This window comes from Erinaceus europaeus, chromosome 10, assembly GCF_950295315.1.
Source record: "Erinaceus europaeus chromosome 10, mEriEur2.1, whole genome shotgun sequence".
NCBI lineage: Eukaryota > Metazoa > Chordata > Mammalia > Eulipotyphla > Erinaceidae > Erinaceus > Erinaceus europaeus.
Genome location: NC_080171.1, coordinates 101,453,481 through 101,475,868, shown reverse-complemented (window position 1 = coordinate 101,475,868; position 22,388 = coordinate 101,453,481). Strand labels below are relative to the sequence as shown.

The window sequence follows — 22,388 nt, the reverse complement described above, 5'->3', positions numbered from 1 at the left end:
CTGGAGTCTCCCTACTTGATGTTTTTACAGTAGCCTTTCAAATTTCTACTTATTATTGAGATTATTTATCTATTTACTCATTTGGGTGAGAGAAAGCGAATGAGCAGATGAGAGCATTGCCCTGGCATATGTGGTGCTGAGAATCAAAGGGGACTTTGCATCTAAGGCTGCACCACCTTCTGGCCGCTACTCATTTCTGAATACAACTTGTAACAATTTTTAAAAATACTATTTAAAAAAGATAAGACACCTGCAGACCTGCTTTACCACTTGTGAAGCTACTGCCCTGCAGTTGGGAAGCCAGGGGTTCAAACCGGGATCCTTACGCTGGCCCTTGCACTTTGCGCCACCTGCACTTAACCCGCTGTGTTACTGCCTGACTCCCATATAGTAACAATTTTTACACGGCAGCCTAGCTAGGATATGAATATTGATGCATTCTCACTCAACACTGAGAAGCACATTACATCCTTCGAAGTACACTAGTATCTTTACATTTTATTTAACTTAATGAAACGTTAGTTGTAACCAAATGAGCTTAAGACCCACTCATAGGTTATGGCCTAGTTTAAAGAACATCATTCTATACTTCACCAGTGGTCTTTCTAGACTATGATCTGATCCCATGCCTGCTTCAAGTCCTTAAGTCGCCACCCCATTCAATTAGGACCTAGAGCAAAGTCCCTGACACAGCTGCCTCACTTGGTCTTTGCTCACAGCAGCCTTCTTCAGACCTCAGACAACACTCCCCCTACGTCCTACTTGCAGTTCTCCCAGTCAGAATCCTCGACCTGCACAACTACCAGTGCTTTAGTCACTTTCTCGCTCAGTCCCTAGATTCAGGGGGAATCCTTCACATTGCCAATTTGACTTGTTTTTCTTCCCTGTGGGACACATACAAGAAGAATCTGAACAACCTGAGTCATTTTTTCATTAAGAAAATTGTCGAATGTAAAGCATTAATTCCCCAATAAAGAAATAATTAAAAAAAAATTGTCTTTTTTATTTTTAAGAAAATGTTTACTTGGGGCCAGGCAGTGGTACATCTGGTTAAGCACACATATTACAATATGCAAGAACTCAGGTTCAAGCCCTTTAAAGTTTTCCACCTACAGGGAGAAAGCTTCACAAAGTGAAGGAGGATTTCAGGTGTCTGTCGGCCTATCTATCTCTTTCCCTCTCAACTCCTCTCTTTCTCTATCCAATAATAAATATAGTTTAAAAGGTAACGTGTGCTCAACCAGGTGTGCCCCAGCCTGGTCCCTCCATCAGGCAAATTTTTTTAGTCTGCACATGCAGTGACTATCTTGTTCACTAACCACTCCCAGGGCCAGGTACAGAATGGACAGGCCATTCCTATTTGTTATATGGACCTAAGGACAAACAGCTTCCTTCCCAAAGTGCTCCCTTACCCCATCGCGCTGGTCCTTGTGTCGGGCCCGTGAGCAGTCATCAGTGTCCATGCTGTCCTTGTCCTCTGGGGCACTGCCTGATGCCATACTGTGGCGGGTTTGGTCAAAGAGTGCAATCACTTCTTCTTGGAGGGTTTCACAGACGTTCAGTACCAGCTGTGAGTACTGAGGGATGTCACTCACTGCAGAGCAGACAGGGAGAAGACATTGCCTTGTAACACCTTGCTAATCTCTCTCCACACCACTATCTGCTTATCAGGCAAGTAGAAGATTTTTACAGTGCCAGGGTCTTTCACATGCATGATTCCATCATTCCCAGGTCAAAGTTTTAATTATATCAGAAGACACAGAGAGGCAGAGACAACAGCAATATTCCACCATCTATGGAGTACTGGGGGTTTAAAGTATGGAAAGGCACATACCCTACCAGAGAAGCTATCTCCTAGCCCCAGAAGAAGAGTTTTCTTGCAGACAAGAGGTTTGGGACTGGAAACTCAAACCTCACAGGAAAAATATTTAGCTACAGGCTGGAGGAGGTCCTGCCCACACTGGCTTCCAGTAGTGCTGAGGAGACTTGCCAGTGCCCTTCCACTCTGGGCCTCACCTCTCATCTCTTTCATCTGCAACACAGTGATGAATGCTGAGAACACTTTGGCCTTGGTCTTCTCCATGAGTTTCTGGTCTGCCTGTAGTACTCCTTCCAGGATATCTGTCAAGGGTCTGAGAATTTCATCCACAGACCCCAATTCTCTAGAAAAAATAAAGGGTGAGATGGTGAGACTAATCAAGACCCCAAACTGTCCTTTCCTCATCTTACAATGCCCAGGGGCAGCTGTCAGTCCCACTGCCTATGGCAGAAAGCTGATCTGTTTCATGCCTACTTTCTCCCCTCTGGGAAGACAAAGAAAGGTCAATGAAGAGCATGGAATAGGCAGCACTACCCTAGCATAGTGCTCGCTCACCTCTTCCACTGCCGGAGGAGGATCAGCAGTAAAGTGCACAGCATGGAGCCGAGACGGAGGCAGTTCACAGAGGCCGGTACCAGGAGCTATGGGGAGATGGCACACCACTTAAAAGACTGTGTGAGGTGGTATGTCAGAAAGGTGAGTTCTATCCACAGGGACCTTGCAGATTTATGTTTCTTTCCCAGCAAGGGATTCACAGAGGTAGGATCCAGGAGAAGCAGGGACTGGAAAGGCAGCAGCAGACCTGTTTCCCTCCACAGCCTCAGGCCTCCTAGGCAAACTAAGCCCAATGACCTGACCTTGGGGTGGCTATAGACCAGTAAGCTCCAAGACATGCTCTTTGGGAGATGTATGACATCTCCCAGACACACTTACCAACGCTTTGGTTCCATCGAGCACATCAAGAAAGAGCTGGCGACGTACTGTAGACTCAGTCAGGTGCAGTATCTCCGCCTACAAAGGAGCAGGGGTTATGCTAACTGGGAAAATGCTGAGACTTTAGAAGCCAAGAAGCATAGGGGTCCTCTACCAGGCACTTAATCATACTGGTAAGTCCTTATCAGCACTATGATAAGTGCATATTTCCTCTGCTGAAATCCTTTGAAAGGCTTTCCTGTGCACTGGAAATACAAACTCATTACTGCCTTGGAGGCCACACACCTATCCAGTCTTACTGGCCTCCTTCTTCTCTCTTCAACATACCAGGCTCTGACACACTTCCGGAACTTTTTGCACTTGTGATTCCACCTGCTTAGACTACTCTCTACCACAGGTTCTCAACCTGGAATGTCTGTCTGCATAGTCAGATCTCAAGTTTACACAACACCCCCTCAGGGTGGGCCATCCTGACTACACCAACCATATTTTAACACCCACTACTATAGAATTCTAATCATTTCCTTCTGAGATAATGGCCACAAACTCAAAATATACTTCTTAGTGAATCTGTTTATAATTTGCCTCCTTCTATGAGTTAAGAGACTTCATCTACCTTGCTCAATACTATATCCCTGGTACCTGACAAAAAGACAGATCTATTTCCTTAGGTCAAAGGGTGCAATCAAGACTTGCCGCTTAATTAGGGACTAGTCGCCCAAAAGACAGCTGAGACTTTCGGTGTGTTTATAGTCTACAACACAGCTTCAGTCTTGGGTGATCTGGATTGAAGGAATGAAGTCTTAGAGAAGGTAGAAGTGATTAGAATAAGAAATGTATATTATATCAAGCTCAATTAATGAATTCAAGATATTAATGTGAGGCTAGGAACTAATTCTGCAGGTAGAGTGTATGCCTTACTATGTATGAGGCCCTAGGGATAATCCCTGGCACCACGGACCACGCTAAATGGAACTGCATGGATGGCGGTCTTTCTCAATATACAGAATGAAAAACTTGGGCAAGGGAGTTGGGCAGTAGCGCAGTGAGTTAAACGCACACGGCACAAAGTGCAAGAGCTGGCATAAGGATCCCGGTTCCAGCCCCCGGCTCCCCACCTGCAGGGGAGTCGCTTCACAAGTGGTGAAGCAGGTCTGCAGGTGTCTATCTTTCTCTCCCCCTCTCTGTCTTCCCCTCTTCTATTTCTCTCTGTCCTATCCAACAACAACATCAATAACAACAATAATAACTACAACAACAACAAGGGCAACAAAAGGGAAAATAAATAAATAAATAAATAAATAAAAAACTTGGGCATGTGAGAGGCTCTCAGTTCACTCCTTGGTGTCACATTTACACACAAATAAGATATTAATTTGGATTCCCCAGAGAAGAACAGATTAACAACAAATCTTTATTATATATACAGTGTTGATTCTGGTGGTGGATATGATATGGAACTATATTCCTGTTATCTTATAATTTTGTGAACCACTTATTAAATCACTAAGAAAAAAGTAAAAAACAAAAGACCCAAACCAAATAAAAAACAAAAACAAAACAAACAAAAACCAGATAGTGTTGAGACACACTCATAGCCAAGAAAAACATGGGCCAGAAAAATCTTTCACAAGCTGCCATGCAGTGGCCCAGCCCCACAAAGGAGGAACATGGCACTGGAGGGAGCTCAGTGCTGTGATGTCTCTTCCTCTCTGTCTTGAATGAAAAAATGAGAGTAGTGTAACTGAATGTGAGACACCCTGGCTCTACAAAATAATAAGGAAGGAAGGAGGGAGGAAGGGAGGGAGGGAGGGGAGGAAGGGAAGGAGGGAGGTAGATAGATGCTGGAAAACATTTTCCAAATGCTAACTCCTTAAAAGCCAACTACAGATCGTTTGCTAGTGAAGCTATTTTTACCATGCATAAAGCCCCAGCAACAAGGGGAACTTTTGGGGAAAGCCCCACAGATCGTGGAATAATTGTGTGTTATCTCTTTCTTTCCCTGAAATAACATAAATAAAAAGGGCGTGGGGCACAGATGCACACTTTACCATGCACTGAGCCTCCAGCCACCGCATGACAGCACCTGCACAGGGGAACCTTCATGACAGTGGAGCAGTGCTGTGGTCCTTCTTCTCTCCCTCTCTAGTTCTCCCATTTCTGCAGTCTGACTCTCACCCTCTTTCTTAAAAAAAAAAAAAAAAAAAAAAAGTCTGCCAGGAGCAGTAGAGTCATACAGGTGTGTATAGTTCCAGTGATAACACTGGTGGCAAAAAATTAATAATAATGATGTTTTTAAATGAGGGAAGGAGGGCAAAAAGGCAGCCTACTTGGGCAGATGCCTGGTTTGCCATGCATACATCCCATGTTAAGCAGCTGGCACCCTACATGGGCGCACTACAGTACTGGGGGAAACTTCAGTTTTGTAGCGCCTCTTGCACTGTCTATCTGAGGCAGGCTTTTATAAATAGGAAGCATCTGTGACTGAAACTGCTTTCTGGAACTTAAAAAACAAAAAAGATTTATATTAATGAGGGGAGGGGGAGGGGAGAGAGAGAGAGAGAGAGAGAGAGAGAGAGAGAGAGAGAGAGACCCCAGAGCACTGCTCAGCTCTGGCTTATGGTAGTACTAGGGACTGAACCTGAGACCTTAGAGCCGCAGGCACAAGAGTCTTTTTCATAACTATAATGATGTCTCCCCATCCTGCCTTCTGGGGTGTTTTTAAGTTGAACCTATCATAATCCAACACCTCTATCATCCTCCATTTTTGGGCACAGAACCTGTTCAATTTCTGTTTTTTTGGGAAAACCTCTTGATTCATTCTTCCTCCCAAGGGACTGTATCTACCAGGCATCCCAAGAAATAGTTGCCAGGGTACCAAAGTGAAAACTTGCTCCAGGAGGTTCTTACATGACTGGTGGCGATAATGAGAAGCATCCTCCAAGCGGAAACCAGCATCTGATACTCTACCAAGGAGGTACAGCTGCTGCCCTCTGTGTCAGCAGTGTGAATAGCCAAGGACTTCACATATCCTGACCAGTAGGCAAAGCGTTTCTCACTGGAAAATTTCTTGAGTGTGTCTTTTAATGACTGGTCTAATGAGCCCCTAGAGTGTCAGGAAAACAAACAAACAAACAAACAAAAACAAAGTTAGGTTTTGAAAACAAATGGGGATGTGATGGGCACATCTCTTGCTGAGGCACAGAAGGCAACCTCACATGGGCTTAAAAAGCAGATGGCTCCAGGATCACCTCCAGTGGTTGGGGCTCCTACTTCTTACTCAGCATAATGGATTAGGTGAGGCCTTTTCCTGGATTTCTCCTCCATGAAATCCCGAGCATATGGAGTCTGCTTCACACTAACTCTTTTTGACAATCATAAACGCCATCAACAGATTGGCCAGAACATAGCTCAGCAGCCTTCCATAAATGGCTCCACACCAGCTCTCATCTCTGCCTGGACTTGTACAGTTATGTACCCAGTGGGAGGCAGGCCACCATAGTCCTTTTCCACCACCAACCTTTCACAAAATTCTCAAAAACACAAAGGACTCACTTAACTACATAGTATATCTCCAAGCATATTATCTTCATGATTAGGGCACAGGTTTCCAGGATGCTGGGCTGCAAAGGGGGGAAAAACAGAAAATAACAACGATAATGAAGAGAACTTCTTTCTTTCCTGATTACCCTACCCCCAGTCCATAGCGGGACAGAGCAAGGGCCCAAAGATTGAAGAAAGCAAATTTTCTTTCCTTTTTAAAAAATATTTATTTATATTCCCTTTTGTTGCCCTTGTATTTTTTTGAATTTATTTTCCCTTTTGTTGCCCCCCCTTTTTTTTTAATTCTTGTAATTATTGTTGTTGCTATTGACGTTATCGTTAGGATAGAGAGAAATGGAGAGGAGGGGAAGACAGAGAGGGGGAAAGACAGACACTTGCAGACCTGCTTCACTGCCTGTGAAGCGACTCCCCTGCAGGTGGGGAGCCGGGGTTCGAACCGGGATCCTTATGCCGGTCCTTGTGCTTTGCACCACCTGCGCTTAAACTGCTGCGCTACTGCCCGGCCCCCAGAAAGCAAATTTACATTTATTTATTTATTTATTCCCTTTTGTTGCCCTTGTTGTTTTATTGTTGTAGTTATTGTTGTTGGATAGGACAGAGAGAAATGTAGAGAGTAGGGGAAGACAGAGAGGGGGAGAGAAAGACAGACACCTGCAGACCTGCTTCACCGCCTGTGAAGCGACTCCCCCTGCAGGTGGGGAGTCGGGGGCTTGAACCGGGATCCTTACGCTGGTCCTTGTGCTTTGTGTGACCTGCGCTTTACCTGCTGTGCTACCGCCTGACTCCCCTTTCTTTCCTTTTTAAAAGTACTTATTTATTAATGAGAAAGATAGAGGAGGAGAGAGAAAGAACCAGACATCACTCAGGTACATGTGCTGCCAGGGATTGAACTCAGGACCTCATGCTTGAGAATCCACTGCTTTTATCCACTATGATACCTCCCGGACCACAGAAAGCATGCAAATTTTCTATCAGATGTACAACAGCATCTGACTTTCAAGAAAAGAAGTGTCAGGTCCATATTATCTACAAGTAAATCAAGAAGAACAGGGGGTCGGGCGGTGGCGCAGTGGGTTAAGTGCATGTGGCGCAAAGCGCAGGGACCGGCATAAGGATCCCGGTTCGAGCCCCCGGCTCCCCACCTGCAGGGGAGTCGCTTCACAGGCGGTGAAGCAGGTCTGCAGGTGTCTATCTTTCTCTCCCCTTCTCTGTCTTCCCCTCCTCTCTCCATTTCTCTCTGTCCTAGCCAACAACAAATTGCGTCAACAAGGGCAATAATAATAACCACAACGAAGCTACAACAAGGGCAACAAAAGGGGAAAAAAAATGGCCTCCAGGAGCGGTGGATTCATGGTGCAGGCACCGAGCCCAGCAATAACCCTGGAGGAGTAACAAAAAAAAAAAAAAAAGAAGAAGAAGAAGAAGAAGAACACAGAGCCAGCAGCAGAGCAGGGCATGCCACTTTCCTTCACAAAGCAAGACATCAAAGGGAGAGCAAACACACACTGCTCTGAGAGAAAGAAGTGTCTAGTGAAGAAAATATCTAGGTGGGGCTAGGTGGTGGTGCACCTGGTTAAGCGTACACATTACAGTGTGCAATGATCTGGCTTCAAGCCTCTCATCTCCACCTGGAGGTGGAAAGCTTCACAAGTGGTGAAGCAGGGATGCAGGTGTCTTGTCTCTCTCCCTCTCTATCCTCCCCATCCCCTCTCCATTTATTTGTAACATGTGCGCTCAACCAGGTGCGCCACCACCTGGCCCTTCTCAATTTATTTGTATCTAATAATTAATAAATAAAAATATTTTAAAATATCCATGTGGGCTGGGGATACAACACCATAGTTATGCAAAAGACTTTCATGCCTGAGGCTCTGAGGTCTCAGGTTCAATCCCCAGCACCACCATCAGGCAGAGTTGATCAGTGCTCTTGTCTTTTCTCTTTCATTAAAATAAACATATTTTTAAAAATATTAGGGAGTTGGGCGGTAGCGCAGCGGGTTAAGCACATGTGGTGAGAAGCACAAGGACCGGCGTAAGGATCCCGGTTCGAGCTCCTGGCTCCCCACTTGCAGGGGGGTCGCTTCACAGGCAGTGAAGCAGGTTTGCAAGTGTCTGTCTTTCTCTCCCCCTCTGTCTTCCCCTCCTGTCTCCATTTTTCTCTGTCCTATCCAACAATGATGACAACAACAATAATAACTATAACAACAATAAAAAACAAGGGCAACAAAAGGGAAAATAAATAAAATAAAATATTCAGATTTTTGAATTGGGGGAAGCACCATTTTCTGCACCTCAATGACACAGTCTAACCTTTTGTCCCAAAGAGTCACTTCCAGTCACTATCCCTCCTACACCATAGCTTACCTCTGATGTTTCTGAGGGAGGAGAAAGGGTTCCAAACAGTGGACTGGTTAGATTCTCCCAAAACTTGGGTCTGAAAAGAAAATCCATATTGGAAATCACTTTCTCAGGCTGGAGAGATAGGTCAGCCTATCAGAGCATACATCTTAAATGCCCAAGACCCTAGAAGTCACAGGTTCACTCTCTTGCACCAGCTCATATCAGAGTTGACAGTTCTCTAGTGGACATCTTGACATCTATTTATTTATTCATTCATTCATTCATATATTCATTCATTTATTCATTCATTTCTGTTCCACCACACATGAAGCTTCCCCTGGCAGGCTTCCTAAATGAGAACCAGGAGTTTGAACCCAGGTCTTTGTTCATGGCAATATTTAAGTGCTCTACCAGACAAGCCACCTCCCAGCCTCACATCTGTTTGTCTCTTAAGAAACACAATTATGTCACTGAGGTAACCAAAAAAAAAAAAAAAAAAGAAAAACTGACACATGATTTTTAAAAACTTGATGAAAGAAGAGATAGCATAATGTTTTTCCAAATACTCTCAATGTCTGAGACTGCAAGGTCCCAAGTTCAATTCCTGCATCATCATAAATCATAGCTGAGCTTGATATATATGAAATGCCCATGCTTAACATTTTTTAAATTTTTTATATTGATTTATTCCCTTTTGTTGCCTTTGTTGTTTTATTGTTGTGGTTATTATTGTTGTTATTGATGTCATTATTGTTGGATAGGACAAAGAGAAATGGAGAGAGGAAGGGAAGACAGAGAGGGAGAGAAAGATAGACACCTGCAGACCTGCTTCACTGCCTGTGAAGCAACTCGCCTGCAGGTGAGGAGTTGGGGGCTCGAACTGGGATCCTTAAGCTGGTCCTTGTGCTTCACGCCATGTGCGCTTAAACCGCTATGCTACACCCAACTTCCACCACCCAGCTTAAAGAAAGATTTCTTCCCTCCATGCAAACAGCTCTAGAGAATAGGGCACTTTACTCAGTTCAATACCTTATGCAAGCTACTCTCATCTGAATCCAGTTTCTCAGGAATGATGTTTTTTTCTTTTATGTATTTTAATATGAGAGAGGGAGAGGGTGAGAGAGGGAGAACACTGTTCAGATCTAGCTTATGGTAGTATAGGGGACTGAACCTGGGACCTCAGAGACTCAGCCATGAGTCTTTTGCAGAACTTTTCTGCTATTTCCCCTGCTGGAATGATGGGTTTCAATGTGGTTAGCAAAAGGTGGCTATACAAAAAGTAGGAATGTTAATGTGAGCATATCTTGCCCTACTAATGGCTGCACTAGGAAGAGAATAAATTAAGAGTCAAATTCCCACATGAAGAACCAAGACTAAGGAACACTTTGGTGAATCTTCTCATTGGCAAGACTCTGAGATAGAAAGTACTACGGCCTCCATTTAAAAAAAAAAAAATTCACTTATCTCCTTTTGTTGCCCTTGTTGTTTTATTGTTGTAATTATTATTGTTGTTGTTATTGATGTCGTCATTGTTGGATGGGAAAGAGAGAAATGGAGAGAGCAAGGAAAGACAGTGAGGGGGAGAGAAAGATAGACACCTGGAGACCTGCTTCACCACTTGTGAAGCGATTCCCCTGCAGATGAGGAGCCGAGGGCTCGAACCGGGATCTTTATGCCGGTCCTTGTGCTTTGCACCACCTGCGCTTAACCCACTGCACTACTGCTCGACTCCCCATTTTTATTTATTTATTTTTTTGTATTTTATTTACTTTATTTTTGAGAGAGATGCAGAGACAGAAAGACACAAGAGACAAATACCAGATTACTGCACAGCTCTGGTTTATTGTGGTGTAGGGGATTGAACCTGGGACTTCGGAGTCTCAGGCATGAGAGTCTCTTTGCATAACCATTTAAACATTATGCTATCTACCCCCACTCTATTGCCCCCATTTTACAGATAAGGAAGTAATTCCCAGGGTCAGACTTACTTGGTTCTGAGGACCAGCATAGCACTGTCCCGACGATCCTGCCACAAGGCATGCAGGAAGGCAATGGCTGCACGGTGAAGTAGGGGTGGGCACCAGTAGCGATCTTGATGTTGGGAGTCAATCAGCTCCAGCACTACATGTAGACAACTCCATACTCCAAGGCTGAATTCCTGTAGGAGGGGCAGGCAGAGTTCAGTCCCACAGCTGCTGCCAAATAACCACACCTGCAGAGACCAGCGTCTACCTCCTGAGGAGCCACCTGGCAGTGTTATCTAAGGCATAGGCTCACCTTGGAGCCATCACTGCCATCCTTCACCTCCAGATTCAGAAATAGTTCAATGAGGCCTGGCTGAGTCTCTACTGCAACTGTGAGGAATTCTAGAATCATGACTTTGATGCGCATGTCCTCAATCTTGCTCCGCAGTCGGGTCAGGAAGGCATCGCGAATGGCTGCTGCATCATTGCCCAGGCAGGCATACACTGACATGGGGGCCACCTGAGAGAGACCAGGAACATAAAGGCTCAGAGACCTACTTCAAGAAAACCCCGAGTTGGTGAACTCTCCAAAAAGGAGCAGAGTGGCTAGGTGAAGACCTCAATCGCTCAGTCCTGTCGTAGGAATTTCATGCCTCACAGGTTCCCACTTCTATTCCCAGTGTTGCACGTGCCAGAGTGGTGCTCTCTATCCCTCTTTTTGTCTCATGAAAAGCTTTGTTTTACGCAACAGACAAATCATTATTTTAAATGCTCCCAATTTTTTAAAGGTTAAATAAATGCAAAGTAAAAAATAAATATCATTTCAACTTGCCTGTGCTGGCAAAAACAAAAAACAAACAAAAAAAACCTTAGAAAGCGGTTGGTGGGGAGGGCACAAGACTTGTGGTAGAGCAGAAGACTTGCATGCACTGGGGGTGGGGTGTGAGTGCACTTCCTGGCACAGTCATGTTCTGGTTCCCTCTCTCTCTCTCTCTCTAAATAAGAGCACAACTCAGCTCTGGCTTATGGTGGTGTGGGGTATTGAACCTCAGACTGTGGAGCCTCATACATGTGTTTGTGTATGAAAAAAAACTAGTCATCAGACAGTATTATAGCAGAATCCTACTTTTGTACAGAACAAAAGCACACAACAAACACTCCTTAAGATATCGCCAGCATTGTGTGTACCCAAATGATGCTCTAACTTCCTCCCCCTCCATCTCATGTAATACATTCTCTCTCATATGTAATAAATATTAGCAATAAAAAGAAGTTGGGAGCAATACATGCCAATCTGCTCATATGGATTCTTGCACTGAGGGGATCATAAAGGATCTTAACTTTCTATGGACATATTATCAGTCACAATCAGGAGGGTTGAAGACAGTGCACCTAGTAGAGCATGAGACTTACCATGAGCAAGACCCCAGGTTTGCGCATCAGTACCAAACAGGAGCACCATGAACAGCACTGGGGGAGCTCCATGAGTGGTGGAGAGTGCTATGATGCCTCTCCCTTTCTCTCTGCCTCTCTCTATATATGTGAAAACAAAAAGAGTTAAAAAGTTCATCTGACTGGCCAAAAGACAGTTCAGCCAGTAAAGGGCACACTTTACCATGCACAAGTCCCCAGCCATCACATGGGAGCACCATGCAAAGAGGAAGCGTCACAAGCAGTGGAGCAGTACTGTGGTGTCCTTTCTTTTCTGTGTCTTACTTTCTAATGGGGGGGGGGGGTTTTCTGCTGGGAGTTGTGGAAGGACATAGGCCATGAGTCCCACTAAAGTCCCAGTGGCAAAAAAAAAAAAAAAAAAAAAAAAGCTGGGGCTGGGGTGGTGAACTGTATATATAGTATGTGTGAGGCACATCCACACACACACACAATCTATCTGAACGTGTAAATATTTTTTATTTATGCTCATATTACATATGTGAGCATATCTTATGTAATCAGGAAAATTAAAACTCACTATCTTTATTTATTGGATAGACACAAAGAGAAAGTGAAAGGGAAGGAGGAGATAAAGAGGTACAGAGATAGACACCTGCAGCACTGCTTCACCACTTGCAAAGCTTTCCCCCTGCAGGTGGGGACCCGGGCCTCGAACTAGGATCCTTGAGCATTGTAACATGTGTGCTCAACCACCACCTGGCCCCCTTGTTTTACTCTTAATCAAATTTAACTCTCAATTCTAATAAACACACAACTTTTGCATGTGTTTATGTGTTGCTGTGTCACTTTACTATTATTTTTTTAATTATCTTTTTATTTATTGGATAGAGATAGCCAGAAACCGAGAGGAAGGGGGAGATAGAGAGGGACAGAGACAGAGAGGCACCTGCAGCCCTGCTTCACCACTTGTGAAGCTTTCCCTCTGCAGGTGGGGACTGGGGGCTAGAACCCAGGTCCTTGCGCACTGTAAGCTGTGCATTCAACCAAGTGCGCCACCACCTGGCCCCACTGTGTTACTTTAAATGTTAGCAAAGTCCAAATTAGCTGTTTCTCTTGAGAGAAAGTAAGAGTCTCAAGCAAATGTCAGTTTTCTGCGGTTTTGGTTCAGATTAGGGTCTTACCGTGGCCAGACGTTTTAGTAGCTGGATAGCAAGACGCGGCAATGCCGGGTCATGTTTGTGGTAGATGTATTTGGCAAGAACAGCAATGAGGTTGTTCCCATGGGCACCTGGAGAAGCACAGGAAACAGTTTAGACAGCAAGCATGCCTATTTGATGTCTTAAGAGTGGATGCTGCTCAGAAAGGATCATATATGTGAGGAAACTTATCCTCAAGTACCTGTGGGCTAGAGAAAATCCAGGGGGCCATCATTCTGACTTAGTTCATGAGCCAAGGGGACAGGTAGAGCTTGGGAATTAATAGCTCATTTCTATTTATTAAGTGTATGTGAGGGGGGGACACACACAATTTGAAGAAATTAGGCAGTCTTTTCACAAACAATAGATAAAAATCACATTAAAACATTGCACTTAAATGCAAAAATCATAGAAACCCCAAACAATACATATAGTATTATGTAAACACCTACCTGAAAATGAGAAAACCTATTCTAAACATCTACTAGGAGCATCTCTACATGATACACAGGTAATAAGTCTTCATTATCTCCTAAGGGAAATACTATAACTACCCCCATTTTATAAACATGAAACCCAAGGCAGAGTTATTTAATAGTGGGCTTAAGATCACAAAGTTGGTTAGAGTCACAATATTTTTTTAAATTTATTTTATTTATTTACTTATTTATTTAGATGCAGGGAGAGAGACACACACAGAGAAACACCAGAGCACTGCTCAGCTCTGGCTTATGGTGGTGCGGGGGATTGAACCTGGAACTTCGAAGCCTCAGGCATGAGAGTCTCTTTGCATAAACATTATGCTATCTCCCCCGCCCTAGAGCCACAATTTAAACTAAGGCAGTCCATTCAGCTTTGAACATGCAGTCTTATCTAATATCTTGTCTTCAATAGGAGGCAGAAATGAATTACCATTCAGTCCTTTTGTTTCTAAGTCCAGGATGGGAGCTTCCCAAAAATTTCCTCAAGGAGTTAATCAGACAATACTGATGATCTCTAATAGCATAGCTGGGAGCATGTACTTATGGGCAGAAATGTTACTGATAAGAAGAAGAAATACATACCATGTTGTGTGAGAGCCTGTTCCAGGGGAGACACCACATTAGAAGGAGGTTTCAGCCGAATAACGTTGTTGGTGATGGAGAATGCCAGTTTCACTGTCTTAATCAGCAGCTGGCCTTGCCCCTGGCCCTCTACTCCATCACTAGATCACCAAAGGGAAACCAGAGTGGATTCAGATAGAACTTCATTCAAAACAAACGTGTTCTCACTAATTAGATTTTAATCTTTCAAGCATGAGGCTCTGAGGTCCCAGGTTCAATCCCCAGCCCCACCATAAGCCACAACTGAGCAGTGTTCTGGTCTCTCGGTCTCTCTACCATTCCCTCTGTATCTACTCTTTCTCATTACAGTAAATGAAACAAAAAAATTAAAGAAAAAGATTTAGAAATAATCACAGAGTTCAAAAGCTTCCAACAGACCTAAGTCCAAACTAAGAGAGAAGCAATCAAACTCCCCCTGCTATGCATCTGTTTATATAGCAGCCATCTAGGTTCTGCTGGAGGATGGATCAACCTGCCAACACCCAGGTCCAGTGGAGAAGCAACTACGTAAGTCAGAACTCCCACTTTCTGCACCTCAAAAAGAGCTTTGGTCCATACTCCCATAGGGGTAAATAACAGGGAAGTTTCTTTTCTTTTTTTTTAAAAAAATTTTCTTTCTTTTAGACCTTTCCTTTTATAGTACACTCTAATTTCATCTCAGGTGGTTCACTTTCTTCTTCTTTTTTTTTTTTTTATATTTATTTATTCCCTTTTGTTGCCCTTGTTGTTTTATTGTTGTAGTTATTATTGTTGTCGTTGTTGGATAGCACAGAGAGAAATGGAGAGAGGAGGGGAAGACAGAGAGGGGGAGAGAAAGATAGACACCTGCAGACCTGCTTCACCACTTGTGAAGCGACTCCCCTGCAGGTGGGGAGCCGGGGTTCGAACCGGGATCCTTATGCTGGTCCTTGTGCTTTGCGCCACCTGCGCTTAACCCGCTGCACTACAGCCCGACTCCCTGTGGTTCACTTTCTAACAAAGTCCCATAACCTAGATATACACCAGTTTCTGTGAGAGAGAGCTTATGTTCACACGTATCCATAAACTACTGCAAAATATATACCTGAAAGCAGAAGTACACTAGAGTTTGCAGTGAGTACCTCCCTAACACTTCCTCTCCACTATTCCAAGCTTTGGGTCCATGATTGCTCAACAATTTGTTTGGCCTTGTATGTTAACTCTCTTTTCAATCACCAGGTTCCAGATGCCACCAGGATGCTGGCCAGGCTTCCCTGGATTGAAGACCCCACCAATGTGTCCTGGAGCTCAGCTTCCCCAGAGACACACCCTACTAGGGAAAGAGAGAGGCAGACTGGGAGTATGGACCGACCAGTCAACGCCCATGTTCAGCGGGGAAGCAATTACAGAAGCCAGACCTTCTACCTTCTGCAACCCTCAATGACCTTGGGTCCATGCTCCCAGAGGGATAGAGAATGGGAAAGCTATCAGGGGAGGGGGTGGGTTATGGAGATTGGGTGGTGGGAATTGTGTGGAGTTGTACCCCTCCTACCTTATGGTTTTGTTAATTAATCCTTTCTTAAATAAAAAAAATAAAAATAAATTTTTTAAAATATTTATTTTATTTATTTATTCCCTTTTGTTGCCCTTGTTGTTTTATTGTTGTAGTTATTATTGTTGTTGTCATTGTTGGATAGGACAGAGAGAAATGGAGAGAGGAGGGGAAGACAGAGAGGAGGAGAGAAAGATACCTGCAGACCTGCTTCACCGCCTGTGCAGCGACTCCCCTGCAGGTGGGGAGCCGGGGTTCGAACCGGGATCCTTATGCGGTCCTTGTGCTTTGCGCCACCTGCGCTTAACCCGCTGTACTACAACCCGACTCCCAACAGGCAAGTTTCTAACGGAGGGGGATGGGACACAGAACTCTAGTGGTGGGAACTGTATCGAATTATAACCCTATTATCTTACAGTCTTATAAATCAATATAAAATCACTAAAAAAATTAAAATAAAAACTACATTGTAATAAAAACAAAGTTGTCCTAAAAGCTATTGAATGTTCACTTAAATTAGAGTTCTTGGGCCAGGTGGTATACACCTAGTTAAGCACTCACATAGCAGTGCATAAGGACCCAGGCTCAACCCCCTGCTCCCCACCTGCAGAGGGAAGGCTTCAAGAGTGGTGAAGCAGGGCTGCAGGTGTCTTTCTGTCTCTTTCCCTCTTTATCTCCCTCTCACCTCTCAGTTTCTCTGTCTCTATACAATAATGAAATTTAAAGGGACAGAGGGAGTCCTACCTGCGGGGCTGAGCTGCCATCACCATGTCGATGGTATCCACACCAATGCCCATAATGTTGACAACTGTCTGCCCTGCTTCTGTATAAGCCAGGCTGCAGATGCAGAGAGAGTGCAGGCTAGGGGTGTGACTAGAAGACAGAAACATTTTGAGTTAGGAAGCCACTGATATTATTACTTTAAGAAAAGGGCATTCACTGATTGAGCCTAACCAGCTAGAAATTAGTGACACAGATCAGCTCTCTTTATTAGATGAAGGTACTCCTTAAATAGGCTTTAGATTTTAAAGACCATGCTGAGAAATAATCTAAATTTCTATAAGTTAATGTACAGCGTTACTGACATCAAGATGAACTCACATGATGGGATGCATGAAACCACTGAAACAAGACAGATCTATAACCAATAATATGGAAAGAAATTTACACAGCAATTAGTATAAGCAGAGGAAACAATCTAGAAGAACATTGACTTAACTGATGATCATCTGTGGGAAATAGACTTATGATGGGTACTGTGTACTATTTTCTTATGAACATGCCTAATTTCTTTAAAGATGTCAAGTGATTGTGTGTGTACAGCCTCACTGGGAACGAGCTAGTTTGCAGTTTATTAGCTTTTTTCTTCCCAAAGGAAAAAGGATAAACAAGCAAGTGAAAAGCAAATCGGAATCTCAAGAGTACTAAAATCTAGCTTCAACCATGAGTTATCTAGAAGAAATGAAGATTCGGTACTTCAGAAGCCCGTGTGTTCACTTGGTTAGTGACAGTTTCCAAGAGCACCAAGTTCTAGTGAACCTCCCCGTCATACCTGCTGTGCATATCTGTCTCATGGCACAGGTTCAGTATTGCATGAATCAGTTCCAGAATCAGGCAACCTGGATCCAGAAGACATAAGAATGATGTGGACTTGTATATTAACCTTTGGTCCCAAGAAAAGGAGAGGAAGATCTTTCAAGAAGCCAGAAACTCTTCAGATCTCCCTGTCCCTGCTTTCCTTACCAATTTGTTCTCTCACACCGTGGGAGTTGTAGCGCCACTTGTGGTAACTGGGAAGCATTTCCTTCATCACAAACATGACACAGGGCACCAGACCTTGGCTCTGGGTACTACCAAGCTGCCCCTACAAGAAACCATGCTGTGAGAGCTTGCTATGCCTCTTTAAAAAGCCATTTAGCGAGTAAAGATTTAACTCTAAAACCACAGTCCCCAAATAAATCTAGAAAACTTCAGCTACCAGTGAAAAAAGGACAGCAACAAAAAAAGTCAGTCTAGCCCAGGAGGTGGCACAGAAAGTTGTTGGATTCTTGAATATGAGGTCCTGAATTTCATTCCTGCATCGTTTATGCCTGAGTGATACCCAGGTTCTCTCACTCACTTTTTCTCTCTCATAAATAGATAACTAAATATAAATATTTTATTTATTTATTATTGGATAGAGACAGAGAAATTCAGAGGGGAGGGGAGTAGTGAGGAAGAGAGACAGAGAAACACCTGCAGACCTGCTTCACTGCTTATGAGGCTTTTCTCCTGGAGGTGAGGGCCGGGGGCTTGAACCTAGGACCTTGAGTACTGTAAAGTGTACACTTAACCAGGAGCTCCACCACCTGGCCCCAATAAACCTAAAAAACAAAAACCTGGGTTTGGGTGGTAGCGCAGCAAGTTAAGCACACGTGGTGCGAAGCACAAGGACCAGTATAAGGATCCTGGTTCGAGCTCTGCCTCCCCACCTGCAGAGGAGTTGCTTCATAGGTGGTAACGCAGGTCTGCAGGTGTCTATCTTTCTCTATCCCTCTCTTGTCTTCCCCATCTCTCTCTGTCCTATCCAACAACGACGACATCAACAAAAACAATAAAAAATAAGGTCAACAAAAGGGAAAAAAAAAAAGACAAACAAAAAACAGAAAAACAAAGAACCCTCCCCCCCAAAAAAAAAAAAAGACAAAAAAGGCAGCTGAGGAAATAGCTCAGTTGGTGGAGCATAGGATCTACATATGCCTGAGGCTGCTAGTCCACTTCTTGGCACCGCATACACTAGAGCGGTACTTTGGCTTTTTCTCTCTCATGTGAACCTGTCTTATATAAAACAAACCTATTGAAAAAAAATGTTTAATTCAAGTTATCCTTAAGTTATGGGATTCACTAGAATAAAAAAAAAGGCTAAAAAGGCAGTGTGATAACATCACAAAAGGTATCTAATTGAAGGAGGATGAAGGTTAAGTCTGGGCAGAAGGAAAGTAATTTAAGCATAAGGAATACATGGGTCGCTGACAGTGAAGGATGTCACTCTCACTATTCTCATCACCAACCCCCTCTCTGACTCACTGCTTCTTCACTGGAATACCACAAAGATGAGCTATTATTACTTATTACCACCAACTTCCTTATCTTAAAAAGGTACTTTATCCTTTGTACCACTATAAGCTAGAATTGAATAGTACTTGGGGGTGAGGGGCAGAAAAGGAAAAAGTAGAGGCCAGGCGGTGGCACACATGGGGTTAAGTGCACATATTATAGTGCACAAGAAGCCTGGTTCAAGCCCCTGGCCCACACTTGCAAGGGGAAAACTTCACAAGTAGCAAAATAGGGCTGCAGGAATCTCTCTCTTTCCCTATCTCCCGCTCCCTTCTCAATTTCTCTGTCTCTATCCATAGTAAACAAACATTAAAAAGATAAAGGAAGTGTGTTGAGTGCTTTTAATGTAAAGTAATCTCAACAACCCACCACCAGAGACTATTTAGCATTTCTATTTTACAAAAGTCCTGAGAAATTCTTTTTTTTTAAAATTTATTTCTTTATTGGGGAATTAATGTTTTACATTCAACAGTAAATACAATAGTTTGTACATGTATAACATTCCCCAGTTTCCCATTTAACAATACAACCCCCACTATGTCATTTATCATCCTTCATGGACCTGTATTCTCCCCACCCACCCCAGTCTTTTACTTTGGTGCAATACGCCAATTCCATTTCAGGTTCTACTTGTGTTTTCTTTTCTGATCTTGTTTTTCAACTTCTACCTGAGAGTGAGATCATCCCATATTCATCCTTCTGTTTCTGACTTATTTCACTCAACATGAATTTTTCAAGGTCCATTCAAGATCGGCTGAAAACAGTGAAGTCACCATTTTTTACAGCTGAGTAGTATTCCATTGTGTATATAGACCACAACTTGCTCAGCCACTCATCTGTTGTTGGACACCTGGGTTGCTTCCAGGTTTTGGCTATTTACAAATTGTGCTGCCAAGAACATATGTGTACACAGATCTTTTTGGATGGATGTGTTGGGTTCCTTAGGATCTATCCCCAGGAGAGGAATTGCAGGATCATAGGGTAGGTCCATTTCTAGCCTTCTGAGAGTTCTCCAGACTGTTCTCCACAGAGGTTGGAACAATTTGCATTCCCACCAGCAGTGTAGGAGGGTTCCTTTGACCCCACAACCTCTCCAGCATTTGCTGCTGTTACCTTTTCTGATGTATGACATTCTCACAGGAGTGAAGTGATATCTCATTGTTGTCTTTATTTGCATTTCTCTGACAAAGACTTGGAGCATTTTTTCATGTGTTTCTTGGCCTTTTGGATCTCTTCTGTGGTGAACACTCTGTCCAAGTCCTCCCCCCATTTTTGGATGGGGTTATTTGTTGTCTTGTTGTTGAGTCTGGCAAGCTCTTTATATATGTTGGTTATTAAACTCTTGTCTGATGTATGGCATGTAAAGATCTCCCATTCTGTGAGGGGTCTTTTGGTTTGGGTAGTGGTTTCTTTTGCTGTGCAGAAGCTTTTTAATTTGATGTAGTCCCATAGGTTTATACTTGCTTTAGTCTTCTTTGTAATTGGATTTGTTTCATTGAAAATGTCTTTAAAATTTGTGCGGAAAAGAGTTCTGCCAATATTTTCCTCTAAGTATTTGATAGTTTGTGGTCTAACATCCAAGTCCTTGATCCACTTGGAATTGACTTTTGTATTTGGTGAAATACAGTGGTTCAGTTTCATTCTTCTGCATGTTTCAACCCATTGTTTCCAACACCATTTGTTGAAAGACTCTGCTTTCCCCATGTAATAGTCTGGGCCCCTTTATCAAAGATTAGATGTCCATAGGTGTGGGGCCTGAGAAATTCTTTATTTGCCCAATGTCTTGCAGCTAGTAAGTGATTAAACTCAAATGTGAGCCTTATTTTACCTGACTCCAGAAATCCACATTGTACCAGCTTTTCTATTTGTTTTGCTATTTTATATTTTAGTTGCTTTTGAGGTAATTTTGGTTTACAGGACCATATGTTTTACTTTATTTAAAGATTTATTTACGGAGGCAGGGTGGTAACACAGCGGATTAAGCACATATGGAGCGAAGTGTAATAAGCTGCCTAAGGGCCCCGGTTCAAGCCCCTGGCTCCCCACCTATATGGGGGTGGTGTTTCACAGCAGTGAAACAGACCTGCAGGTACCTATCTTTCACTCCCCACCTCTGTCTTTCCCACCTCTCTCGATTTCTCTCTATCCTATCCAACAACAACAATAAATACAAAACTAGGGCAACAAAAATGGGAAAAAAATGGCCTCCAAGAGCAGTGGATTTGTAGTGCAGTCACCAAGGTCCAGCAATAACCCTGGAGGCAAATATTTATTTTTTCACTAAAAAGAGGGGGAGAGAACCAGAGTTTTATTCTGGCACATGTGGTTCTATAAGTTGAACTCAGTATCTCAAGTTTCAAAGTCCAGTCAATACTTTACCCACAGTGCCACGTTCTATGCCACAGGATCATATGTTTTGAAGCAAAATTTACATCTTTTAGGTAGTGATGTAAATCTTAAAGCTGTCTCATTCCTTTTCTATCTTGATTTTTTTTGGTCAGAGCACTGTTCAACTCTGGCTTATGGTGGTATGAGGGATTGAACCTGGGACTTTGGAGCCTCAGGCAAGAGTTCTTTGCATAATCATTATGCTATCTACCCCCACCCTCAATTTACATCTTTTATGGACCAGTATGTTTCAAACTGAGTTATGAACCCCTAGCAAAATGAAAAATCAACTTACTGAAAAATGTAAGAGTACATGTCGTCTAGTAGTTTGTCCCTGTGAAACTTAGCTTCACGAGTACATGTGCATGCGTTTATATTAGATAATATAAAAATATGTGAATTATAGTCAAAACAGAAGCCATACTATACCATAATGCCTCTGAGAATCAGATGAATCGACAGAGCACTTATTCTAGAATTTTTTTTTTAAAGATTTTATTTATTGATTGATGAGAAAGACAGGAGGAGAGAGAGAAGGAACCAGACATCACTCTGGTACATGTGCTGCCAGGGCTTGAACTCAGGACCTCACACTTGAGAGTCAAGTGCTTTATCCACTGCGCCACCTCCTGACCACTTATTCTAGAATTTGATGCTATCATAACATGAAGACATCAATTCAACCTGCAGACAAGATGACTACTGAGTAGATAAGAGGCAAGGAGACTATTTTAGATGAATTGGTCTAACTAGATTTTACCTTAACAAGAGTGGTGATCAAGCGCAGAAAGGCAATAGTGACCCCATATTCACCCTGGGGCTGTTCACTGTTCATCAAGAGGTTTCCATAGCCTCCAGCATTCATCCCTTCAGCACTGGGCACAGACAGAGAAGGGTATAAAACGATGGGTCAACTTAAAGTTTCAAGAAGCTATAATTATAAGTTTTATAAAAAAAAAAAAATATTAACATGAGAGATAGGAAGGGGGAGAGGGAGGAAGGTAGAGGGAAGGAAAGAGAACTAGATGTTTGTCCCTGGAATATGCAATGCTGGGGATCAAACTGAGCACTCTAGACATCATG

General features: G+C 43.2%; 1 protein-coding gene across 2 annotated transcripts in view; it reads right to left on the bottom strand.

Moving 5' to 3' along the window:
• NUP188 (nucleoporin 188) overlaps positions 1 to 22,388 on the bottom strand; it is a 75,771-nt gene that overhangs the window by 5,292 nt on the left and 48,091 nt on the right. For both annotated transcript variants that reach the window (XM_060200334.1, XM_007527045.3), the window contains exons 20-34: positions 22,066 to 22,180; positions 17,565 to 17,685; positions 17,374 to 17,440; positions 16,566 to 16,694; positions 14,273 to 14,412; positions 13,194 to 13,300; positions 10,934 to 11,140; positions 10,645 to 10,814; positions 8,681 to 8,750; positions 6,308 to 6,375; positions 5,663 to 5,858; positions 2,753 to 2,830; positions 2,375 to 2,460; positions 2,017 to 2,162; positions 1,413 to 1,594 (exon numbers count right to left, since the gene is read on the bottom strand). In XM_060200334.1, coding sequence (XP_060056317.1) covers positions 1,413 to 1,594; positions 2,017 to 2,162; positions 2,375 to 2,460; positions 2,753 to 2,830; positions 5,663 to 5,858; positions 6,308 to 6,375; positions 8,681 to 8,750; positions 10,645 to 10,814; positions 10,934 to 11,140; positions 13,194 to 13,300; positions 14,273 to 14,412; positions 16,566 to 16,694; positions 17,374 to 17,440; positions 17,565 to 17,685; positions 22,066 to 22,180 — 1,882 coding nt within the window. The remainder of the gene's footprint in view (positions 1 to 1,412; positions 1,595 to 2,016; positions 2,163 to 2,374; positions 2,461 to 2,752; positions 2,831 to 5,662; positions 5,859 to 6,307; positions 6,376 to 8,680; positions 8,751 to 10,644; positions 10,815 to 10,933; positions 11,141 to 13,193; positions 13,301 to 14,272; positions 14,413 to 16,565; positions 16,695 to 17,373; positions 17,441 to 17,564; positions 17,686 to 22,065; positions 22,181 to 22,388) is intronic.